General features: G+C 41.3%; 1 protein-coding gene across 8 annotated transcripts in view; it reads left to right on the top strand.

Moving 5' to 3' along the window:
• NYAP2 (neuronal tyrosine-phosphorylated phosphoinositide-3-kinase adaptor 2) overlaps positions 1 to 12,042 on the top strand; it is a 190,800-nt gene that overhangs the window by 126,208 nt on the left and 52,550 nt on the right. For 6 of the 8 annotated variants that reach the window (XM_077348868.1, XM_077348864.1, XM_077348862.1 and 3 more), the window contains 2 exons: positions 3,877 to 4,086; positions 7,491 to 7,532. In XM_077348868.1, the coding sequence (XP_077204983.1) occupies positions 3,877 to 4,086; positions 7,491 to 7,532 (252 nt within the window). The remainder of the gene's footprint in view (positions 1 to 3,876; positions 4,087 to 7,490; positions 7,533 to 12,042) is intronic. The other 2 variants (XM_077348867.1, XM_077348865.1) reach the window with 1 other exon arrangement.

Raw genomic sequence — 12,042 nt, 5'->3', positions numbered from 1 at the left:
ACCCACAAAGATTTATTCAAGGTGTGAGCTTTTAAGTGCAAGCACTCTTCCTCAGAGTAAGAACTAACATCATGACAGTGGGAATATAAAGTTAATTCTGTTAAATTAGTAAACTGTGTCACAACATCCAAATACAGCCATATGATAACTCTTTGCTAAAACAGCCAATCAGTCCCCTCAAATTCAGCTGTAGTTCACAAAAACATAGGAGAAATAAAACTGTCTATATTAGTGACTAACAGCTTACACTTTACCATTTGATCAAATATAGTGGCAGTAAGAATTCAAGCAGTAAATCCAAGCAGTAAACCCACAAGGCAGAAGCTGTAAAATCAGTGCAGGCCTAATAAACCAAGAAACAGCTACTTATACAAGGTAGTGATTAGTTAACTGTTAGGGAGAACAATGATATTTATTCTTTTATTGGTGCCTGAAATGAAATTTTAAGTAAATAAACAAGCAATAAGAGCCGACAGTAACAGGAACGTATTCCAAAATAAAAGTAATATTACAGAAAATACCTTCTCCCTATTTGTTTGTTTGCTTGCTTGTATGTTTGTTTGTTTATTTATTTATTTATTTATATTAATTCAATTTCCACTCCTGGTCTGCCCACTCACAGCATTTACAACATAAAAGAACAATACAATAATAAAAGTACATTTTAATAAAAAATACCCACATCCCAGCACCAGCCATCCCTGCCCCGCCCCACCCCTTCAACGACCATATATTGATGGGTGTCTGCCATAGTAATGGCACATTAATGGGAACTCCAATGATGAGCAGTGTTCCTATAATTTCAAATAGAGAAACACACTTCTTAAGAAAACTCAGACCATTTAGAGATTTAAAGAGCTGGAAGTTATGCTTAGAAATACATGTGTAGCTGCTTCAAGACTGCTCCTTCGGAATATATACATTTGTGGACATGTTCTTGCTGTGTTTTGAACTAATTGGAATGTCTAAATCTTCAATTGTGGAAGTATGTGCAGCACACTGTAGTAACCAAGTCTGAATATGATCAGACCGTGGGTAATCATACCCAGATTTTACTTATCAAGAAAGAAAAATAGTGATCAATCAAAGTTGGTTGAATGTTCTGTAGTGTATCAGCTATGTATGTGAATGGTGATCTACAGCACTAGATCTGATAGGACACACAGATTTTGGGCCTTATCTTTCCAGAGAAGTTCAAATCCATCCAGACTGGGTTGTCTTTGTTATCTGATTAGCACTGTTATCAGCCAACAACACCTCAGTCTTGTCTAGATTGTGCTTTAATTAACTGGCCCTTATCTTTCCCATAGCTGCCTCTTGATGTCTTCTAAGGACTTGCAGTATCTCACCTCACTCTGCTGAAAGGGAAAAATACAGCTTGCTATTATCAGAGTGCTGAGCAGACTTGTGTACAAACCTCTAGATCAGGGGTAGTCAACCTGTGGTCCTCCAGATGTCCATGGATTCCCATGAGCCCCTGCCAGCGTTTGTAGTCCATGGACATCTGGAGGACCACAGCTTGACTACCCCTGCTCTAGATGACTTCTACAAGTGCTTTCCTTTAGATATTAAATAGCACCACATAACGTTGTGGACTCCCATAACAGCAGTCCACTGTCACCAAGTTGGATACTCAGGTAGGACCAGAAGCATGGTGAATATTATACCCATCAACACCAATCAGTCCAGGAATACCATGACAAATAATACTGAAAGCTACTGAAAGGTATAGTCCAAATGTTCACACTGTCTTCCAGCTAGGGTCTTCTATTAGAATGACTAAGTTTCAAAATTAATCTAAAGCCATATTGATATAACTCTACACAGTCAATTTCCTCCGAGAAATTGAACAAATACGGCTTCTTATAGCACCTTTTCCAAATAGGTGGTATTTGAAACCAGACTATATTTAAAAACATTAGGATCAAAGGCAGGCTTCTTCAGGAGATGAAATGTCCCTGATTAAGAGTGGCTGACGCTGAGCGGGACCGCAGTTGATGTGGAGAATGGGAGGGGCAAGAAGACATGACAGCATCTAGCATAGAGAGTATTGTTGCGCTGCGGGTGATTCAGCATGACCGAGAGGGGGTTGGGCGCTTTATAAGCGCCACATGGCCAGAGTTCGCCCTCTCTGCCGCTGGAAGAGCTGGAGAACAGAACTCACCCACCCGCCCATTGGTAATTGGTTGTTGTTCCTTCGTCACAGCAGTGGAATAGGGGTCACGAGGTAAAGTATATGGTTCAGGGACCTGAGGTGGGGGGGTCTCCTTAAGAGATCAGCTGACACCGAGCATGGAAAGGCCAGGGGCTCGGAGCCAAGAGGTGGGGATGATTGTATGTGGTGGATGCCCAACAGCCATGATTCACCTCCTCCCCGGGGAGGGCTTCAAGGGTCAAGGGATCCTGCCTCCCGCCTCTTGAGCCCATGTAAGCAGTCGGATGACTGTGGGGGGATTACTCTATACCTCGTGCCAAGTCAACCCCTGGTTATTGGTTACTGTTTGTTAATAAAGCTGTGGCCTTGTTCATGCCAAAAGCCACTCATGTCTTCATTGGCCAATTACATTATGCCAGTCTACTGGAAAGCAGTTTTTGTAAAGCATTCGATCTTCTGCCTCATCCATGTCAAACTGAAATATGTCATTATAGCCAAGGGTTGTAGAAGATGTGGGGAGAATGCCTGTTCTGCTCTGAGTAGGTTTTTCCTGAAGTCCTATGAAAATGTTATTTCACGCTAAGCAGAATAAGTAGGGACCAATTTTTTCCATCCAACATACTAGGTACTTTCTGTATAGTCCTCTTCCATTGGTGTTTACAGTTCAGGGAATCAAAGGATTTCACCCAATACAATAAGCTCAAACATTTCAAAACAGAACACATTAGAATAGTTTTGAGCTTTTTCTGAAGCTTAACTTTGTAAAAAAAAATTATAGCTATGCATGGGGAGGAGGACAGAGCAGTAATTGTGGCATTAATTCAGGAAATGACAAATACCTATTAAGATTTTTGTAGTTACTTCTGAAAGCTCCCTTGGTATATGTTTCCATTCCAGACTAGAGAATTAAAGTTGCAGAAGGCCACTTAAGTCTGTTAGACCATGAACTTTAGATTGAGTCTGCAGTTTGAATGTGTGTGTGTCTGAGTTTTCCAATCTATGCTGGGCCTTATGATCAGTCAGTGCTGCATTTGAAGTGCTGTTTCCCACCCATGATGGTGATGTGCATGTCAAGGGAGAGAAGAAATAGGATGCTGTCAACAGAGAAATCAGCAGGGAACCTGGAAAGCTAGAAGCTTGCTCACATTGCAGAAAACTCATGAGCCCTTAATTCTTCCCATGGCTGAAAATGAAGCCATTTTTTGTGGCTTAGTTATATTTATGGGTTGGGTATCATGTAGTCCATTTTTATTATGCTATGCTTCCAGAAGTATTCTAGTATAAATCTCAAATTAAAATATCTAAAAACTTGGACTAGAACTTAGCCACAGAATTAGGTAGCTTGGACACAGTTGATCTCGGTAGAGGGAAGCACATCAAAACTTGTGCTAAATTGTTGTCATGTTCTCCAAAAAACAAAAAAGTCTAAATTGAAAGTTGTCTTCAAGAAGTGGACCTCAAGAAGCACACATCAGAGACATTACTCTCCAATATTGTCCCATTCTACAAAATTGTTTTCATAAAAAACACTTATTTAACTTGCTGTAATGTTAGTGCTTGCTGACATCTTTGCTTTTTTTGTTCTTTTGTTCAACTGATTGCTGTATTTACAATAAGGGCCAGTTAGCAGTTTAGTAAATTGGAAACAAGATGTGAGTGTGTGTGTGTTGTTAAATTAAACTGCCATGTATGAAGGGTTGTGACCTTTGCATATTTTTCAGAGCCGTTAGATGAACTGAAGATCAGGAGCCACAGCACAGAACCACTACCAAAGCTGGAAAACAAAGAAAGAGGAGGTCACCATGGGACATCTTCTTCCAGAGAGCCAATAAAAGCTCAGGAATGGGATGGGACACCAGGACCAGTTGTGTCCAGTAGACTTGGAAGGTCTTCAGTCAGTCCAACAATGCTGGCAGGAAATAACAGCTCGGGTAAGTGAGAGTTACCCAAACTTAGATCAAATATATAAGGATCAGATGCTATGGAACTTTTAGAACATTACATATTTTCATCTATAACTCATACTGATGTTTCAGCACAGAATATTCCATTTTCTCTAGTTACCGTTGGACAAGATACATTAAAAGTAAATGTTTCTATGTTTAACTTTGGTTAAACTTGAATTTATCACGTCTTATTGAAGGAATTATCTAATTTCCATCAGTGATAATAAGGCCCTGTACTGAGAGCAACAGAATTTAGGTTTCGTATAGCATCCCAAAGCGAATTACAGACTTCTAGGTACATTTGACTTCTAGGTGTGAGCAAGGATAATAGGCGGCCGGGACTTACCTGGGCAGCCATTTGGTGGGGCGAGGGCGAGCCGGGGAAAGAGGCGACATGGGTGGGCCCAGCAGGAGGATACTCGTGCGCACTGCATTGCAGTGCGCGCGGCAAGAGGCGAGGCCAGGAGCGTCGGATTTAGGATGCTGCCTGGGTGTTTTCCTGCCTCTTGCCAGGACGGCGTCAAGTTGCCCTCCCCCCTCCCTAGTTAATGTAATTGTTGGAATTTTATTGTAATTTTGTCACAGCAGGGTCTGCACTGGATAATGAGCCTGTTTAGTGGGGAGCCGGTGTGCGATCAGTCTCCCCACAAGGGTAGGGGCCCCTTTAAAGGGGCGGTAAGTCACGAGCAGGCCTGCCTGGCGGGGTAGGTTAATGCGGCTCGTTATTGACCGGGCGGCTCTGGAGGATGCCAAGGCAGTTTGAGCCCTTTGGCTTCCCCTATCGGGGCCGTCTCCCATTTAGCAGATCCACATAAGGAGACCCGTATCCCAGCGGGGATTAGTGATGGGCTCCTTATGGGTGGCTCTTGGGAGCAGCAGCTGGCTGGCTGCTTAGGCGGCTCATTGTCCAGGCAGCGCCAACCCTCCTTAGGGAGGCATGTTTGTTGAAATAAAAGCTGTGACTTATTTAAGCCAAACAAAAGAAGTGTCACGTCCTTGTTCCACTAACACTGCCCTCTTACCTGCCAAATAGTAATTCAATAGCTTCTTATAAGAGATGAGACTATATTGAATTAGTATAAGAATTATTTTAAATTATTTTAATATTTTTCTAATGCAGTTTGTTCTTTTAAACTATCCAGCAGTTAGTTCCATCACTGATGTCAGTTTACATCACCGAATCATAATGCTTGCTGAAAGAACATGCACTTTCTGGGTTTCTTCTAATCGTAAAAGCATGCTGTTTACTACCAGCCACTCTGCACTGACTGATATAACAGACAATTGTGTGAACATATCCTAGGGTAAAAGAAATTTCTGTTAGAAACAGCAAAATGATCTTTTTCTATTTCTTAAATTTAAGTTGGTTATTGCTTTAATGTAGACAGCCTGCATTCTTTAATAACGCTGATACTGGACAACAGACTTTTCACCAATAAACAAACTAGATAGCATAATACACCGATTCACATTCAAGGCCCACACCTATTTTCTCTCCCTTATGGGTGTGGAGGCTTGGTTGTATGGTGAAATGTAGCTGTGAACTGAGGAAGACACAAGAAACAGTCCTTGTGATTCTTGTGATTTTTACATCTATAAAAAGCACAAGCTTGATCATAGAAATTGCGGCTGGCATCCTCGGTGCATAGTTCATGCTAGCACGAGTCCATGAAGCTAAGTAAATACACGATAATATGGAGGGAAAAAACGCCTTTGAGCTATCTTGGTGTGATAGGTCGAGCAACAGACGTAGGCAAGGGAACACTTGCTCGAGCACAAAGATCAGTGGGTGAGCCACAGTGAATAATAGATATAAAAAGAGGTGGGAAGTATGCCACGTGGAGTTCCTTAGAAAAAGAGCAGGGTCAAATATAAGAAATCATAAATATGTAATCGCCCTGTCCAAACAATGAATGGAAGGGTAATGGATTGTTGGTTCTGAGCTCAGCCTCTGTACCTTCAATGAAAGATCCTAGCAGACTAGTCTGTGTATAAGCTGTTCCATGTTTGAGAACCATGCAAAAGACAGACTTTTTATTTATCTTCCATTGAATTCATACAAGTTAGGGAAGGATATGATACTTACACTGCTACTCCTTCCAGGCACTTGATGTAGGGAGGTATGAATGGACATTTGCATAGTGCATGGACAGGAAGACCAAATTAATCTCACCTGTTTTCCTATTGCTATGGACTTTTATAGCAGTTTCCCCCTATTTTATGCAATTTTCAAGCAATTTGCCATATTTTCCTGGACAAATACCTGCTGAATTTCATTCATATGGTCAGGGAAACAGGTGACCATAGAATCCATTAAAGAAACAAAATGCGACCTTTCAAACTGAACAAATTGTCATGAAATTGTAACACACTTAATTCAGGATACATTAATGATTGTAAATAAAGGTTTAGCTTCCATAGTTATAGATTACAATTTTTCCTGTATCCCTTCTCCTAGCAGTCCCTGTTCCAGCTTCCTTCACATCTTTCCATCCTGAGAACCAACCTACCCTTTATCTACCCATTTATAGTTAGATTTATTGTTTATTTCCCAATGGGGACCCAAAAAGATGACATCATTTCCCTTAGCTCCATTTTAGTATTTCAGTAACCTTGTGAGGGAGCCAAGTTGAGAGTGCGTGACTGGCCCAAGATGATCCAGTAAGCTTATGCTGCATAGTGGGAATTCAAACCTGGGTCGATCAGATCCTGATATGAAACTGTAAACACCACAACATACTGGCTTTCATGTATTCACTGCTGTTGAATAATAAAGAGCAGCTGGGATTGCCAGTGGTTTCTGCCAGGTTGGATCCCAATTAGTCCTCCCTCAAAGGCCAGGACACCCCTGGAACATCCCCTAAATTTACTGACAAAAACAAGACTTCAGCTGGCAATACAGTTGTAGTTGTCTAGCAATGACCATTGAGGGCATTTGTTTCTTATAACTACAATGCTGTTGCTATAATTTGGGGTAGGGGCTAATCTTTATGAATGTTTTTTTTAGCATTTTAGATTTTTCTGCAGTCTTGGGGCTTTTTTCAGGCTTGTAGAAAGATCTGCATTGTGTGTTCATGGCTCCAAACTCTATATTTATGTATCCACAGATTTGTCCATATTGACAATTAGATATATTGATAGAGGAGTCAAAGGGTATTCACATGGCACAAACCCACTGGTACAGTCTCCAAGTACTGTTACAGTGTTGGTCCCATGCTGAATGAAAGAACTGAAGATAGAACTTTTATAGGCAAGCAAATGTCCAAGTTTTCTGAGCCCTGTTACACATGAGCATGAGAATAACAGATGGGTTCCATAGAAAGAGAAAAGCAAACTAGGTGTGGAAAAAATAGCCAGTGTTGAACCAACTTCTTTTGTTTGTTATATAGTGCTACTCTTCTGCTGGTCCCAGAACACCAGAGACAAAATAGGTAAGGTGATACATCTTGTTAAATTGATTTCTACCTAAATTCAAAGACTGTGAAAGCTTATACACACTCTCCAATGGAAGCTGGTGACGGGTAAGTGACACTGTTATGTTATATGTCAGTTCTGTTGCTGAGTGCGTATAAGCTTTTTTCCTGTGGTAGCCCCTTCTTGCACAAGACAGTTGCAAGAATACAATAACAATGTATTTTCATCACTTACATTACATCACAGGAAATGGATGGCTATTCAAAATATGCTAAGGAATGTGCATTGATTTTAATGGGCTTGAGTGCACCAAATTCTGTGCTGGAATGCACTAATAGTATAAAATCTAGAGATTCAAATTAATATAGCCATGAACAATTTTTTTGTGTTTTGGATGGAGAATCCAGCAGGATGCTATTACCTAGCTAGGGAGAACAGGTTGAATGCATTTTGTATCCACTCTTAGCTAGGTGGAAGAGATAAAGTAAAAAATTGATCTCCGGTTATCAAGAATGTCTGGAATTCATAAACCTGTATAAGCACACAGTAGCCTGTGAATGACCAGAGACAACGAAACGATGATGGCCAGTGACTAGACTAAACTAGTCAGTGTGCATTCTGTACTAAGATCTCCCACTTAAAAAAATGAAAAATGACCACAGTGTGTGAGTTCTAAGGACCAGTTTAGCTCTTTTTTCTTCACAGTTTCCCTGCTTTAAACCTCCCCCCCCCCAGACACTCAGTTCAGATGCATGGAAGATCTGTATAGACCATGTACATTACTTTGTGGAAATAGCAGGGTCAGGAATGATTGAAATCAGAAAATGTCAAGAACATTTTCTGATTTCAATTAAGCCTCCTCAAGTGCCATGGTCCCAATATAATATATTACTTTTTCAAAATATCTCAGGAAATCCAATTATGAAACTTTCATTATCTTGTCTAGTTTAGCTTTGAATCACTGTGGAATTCTTGAGCTATATATCCTTGATTTTGTAAGCAATGCCTTAGCACAGCTTTCTATGACAAGACCGTGATGGACATGTGAGGTTCCACCTCTCCCTAGGAGCCACCAGTGGGAGCTGATGGGACAGATGGTTGAAAATGGAAATTAAGAGAGCTGAAGACAGAACTTAGACAGGAGTCTGGCTCCATAGTGAAACTATGGAGTCAGTTCAAGACTTCAGTGGTTCAGATTTAGCATATAAATGGTATAGTCAAGAATAGACACCTTTGGAAACTGCAATTAAGCTTAGTAAGAAAGATATTCGATAAGGTGTGCATTTCTTGATAAATTAGAACCAACCATTTGAATTCTGCCTGAAAGATGGCAGGTTGATGGGATAGCTGCTTTGAACTAGTACATTCATACTGAATAATGATGGAATTATGAAAACAAAACCATATGATCTTAGGCAATGGTCTTAGGCAAAGAAATTTCTTTCCCATGACCTATCTGGCCATAACAAGGGACTAAACTGTGTAGTGCATTTTTATCCCACCCTTCCGTCAAGGTGATCAGAATGGCATGTTTGGTTTCCCTTGTCTCATTTCATCTTCACAACACAAGGCAGAGGTGAGGTTGAAACACAGTGACTAGTCCAAGGCTTCTGTAGCCTGTGGAGATTTGAACTAACATCACCCTTACCTGAATGTCCCTAGCTACCCCGATCTCTTCAGATCTTGGACGTTAAACAAAGGCCATCAAGGAAGGCCAGGGCTGCTACACAGAGGCCAGCAATGGCAAATCACCTCTCTTTGTCTCTTGCCTTGAAAACTCAATGGGATCACCATGAGTTGGCTGCATCTCAATGGAACTTTCCACCACCACTCCCAGATATTATTCTAACCACCACGTCACATTGGCTGTTTGGGGTCTTTTTCATCAATTAGTGCTCTGTTACTAATCCATAGCCATTCCCTAATTTTATCAGAGTACAAACTGCAATTATTCTCAGATAATGAGTAAACCTTCTTCAAGAGCTGAGCATACTCCAAATGCAAGCATTCCTGTAAGAAACAAAATATAACAGAATTATCATTATAAGAGAAGAGTGGGCTCTGTGACTGAGTAAATGTCTCATGTATTCATATGGATAGATTCAAATGGGTAGCCATGTTGGTCTGAAGTAGCACAATAAAATCAGAGTTTAAGACCAACAAAGATTTATTCAGGGCGTGAACTTTCCAGTGCAAGCACTCTTCCTCTTAGTCTGACAAAGACTGCTTACACTTGAAAGCTCACACCCTGAATAAATCTTTGTTGGTTTTAAAGGTGCTACTGGATTCTGATTTTATCATGTATTCGTATGTATTTTGTCATTAAAATTAAATGAAAAAAAAAAAGTTTGTTGGATCTTGAAAGGCTAATCCCCCGGCTCTTATAGGGAGATGCTGAATAAACTCTTGTGGCTCTCTTTTTATGTACATAAGAGAACAAGATTGCTCTAAGTGTGGTGTCCAGGCAAAAGAACAGCAGGTGGCAGAGGTAAATTATCCCCCCAGGTGTGGACTGGATTTGGTATGCCATCACGATCACTGGTAGTCAGTTCCAATTGCCTACTGTGGCTCAAGAATCCTGCAGAGCAGGTCATGGCAACTGATCAGCCTAACAGCTTGGCTTTGCACAGCTGGTTCTAGTGCTTCACAGTGGGACACCGAATGTTCACACTGCCCTCCTTGTTATCTCTGCCATGGGAAGAGAAGGTAGATAGCCATGCTCCCTTCCAAGTCCTCCATGCTGGGGCACTACTATGCATTGGTGTCACCTGGGAGCTGATCTCCCTGTCGATTAATCCACATTTGATACTGTGCAATACAGTTGAATCAAGCTCAATTATTCCCAGTGTAGGTCATTAGCCCCTACATGTCCGGATACTGTGCTTTTGAAAGGAGGTTATTCCTCCTCTGAGACAGTGACTATTAAGGTCACTTTGGAAGTGGTGTTCATTATTGTATTTCATAGCTCTGTGGTATCCCCTCATCTTCTACATAATTTCTCAGGGATGCTTTTCCCCTGGTGGTTTCAGACATCTTCCATCAGAGGGCCTTGTAGAGGAAGAGCTGTCAGTGGCTTTTACACACAGTGGTGTTTCAGTGAAGAACCACAGGAGGCGCACAAAATGGGAGGCTTCAACCAACTGAACTCTAGCTGCTTCAAAAAGCATGTTCTGGAAGGCTGTGGTCTGCTTGCATAATTGCATTGCCACCTTCTGCTACAAGGAGGCATTGCACTGCTTTGTAGGATGGGTTTCAAATTGTTGTGTATCGTTTGCGATTTTATTTCAATTTCCTTAAAACAGGGGTAGTCAAACTGCGGCCCTCCAGATGTCCATGGACTACAATTCCCAGGAGCCCCCTGCCAGCGAACGCTCATGGGAATTGTAGTCCATGGACATCTGGAGGGCCGCAGTTTGACTACCCCTGCCTTAAAACAACACATTTGACACTTTGTTAATGGCTTTAGCAGTCAGGCAGAAAATATTGCAAATAAACTAGTTGGCGTACTTAGTCAAAGTACTTAGGAGCACAGAGGAATGATGCTTATATATTATTAATTCAGATGTTCTGGTGAAAATATTGACAAGAAAAGGATGCAGGAGATATCTGGTGTTCATCACCTCTGCAGACCACACACAAGGAGAATAACAAACAGGGTCTCTGCTTTCAATCACTATGGAATTCTCCACAATTCTCCTGTGCCTTCTGTCCTATTGAAAGATGCATAAGATGGATACAAGTCTCATATTTGATTGAGTAACTTCTGTCACTTACTCCATAGACTTAAATTGTCAGAGTTGTACCCATTCTCAACATCCATGTGGCCTCTTATGTATTCAAGTTGACTAACCTGAATGTGCAACAAAGATGTGACTTCCAGGGACTTCTAAACTGTTAGGGAATGGGATGAAGCCGTTGAGCTGCAGGGCTGGGTGTTAGAGCAGCAACAGGATGTCTCTAAGCAATTTGCCTCCAAGTTCAGCGTCTTGGGCCCTGATAGATCTCTTTACCCTCCTTATGAGCACTGATGAAGATAAAAATGGAAGATCAAATTGCTCTCTAACACCATATGTTATCTACATCAAACTCACTTCAAACCCTTGTTTGCCTTTCACCATCATTGGCATGGAGCACCCAGATTCTTAGAAGGTAGCTAGGCATCCCTTCTCTCAATATTCCGGGTCATTGGGTGCTCAGTACCATTTGTAGTATGTATGGAAAACCCTCCCTCTGCATTAAATTCCTTCCCACTTACTGATAACTGAACTGACTCTAGTGTCCACTGAGGCTAGGGAGGGTCTGGCACTGTGGGTCTCAGCATCCTGCTTCATAGGTAAAAAAAAATAGTGTCCTGGCACTTGATTTCCTAAGCTGGGCAAGACAACAGATGCTGCTATTGCAACTGGAAAAACAGTTGGAAGCTGATGTGATACCTATGTTGTTTTGAAGGAGCTCATGTTCATTTTGGGTTCCAGTATGAGGGCAAGAGTTGGCCATGAGGAGAGTGAAGCTATTGAGTCTCTCTGT

The sequence above is a fragment of the Paroedura picta genome, chromosome 8, assembly GCF_049243985.1.
Source record: "Paroedura picta isolate Pp20150507F chromosome 8, Ppicta_v3.0, whole genome shotgun sequence".
Taxonomy (NCBI): Eukaryota; Metazoa; Chordata; class Lepidosauria; order Squamata; family Gekkonidae; genus Paroedura; species Paroedura picta.
Note: the sequence above shows the minus strand (reverse complement) of the source record. Positions and strands in the feature narration are given on the sequence as shown.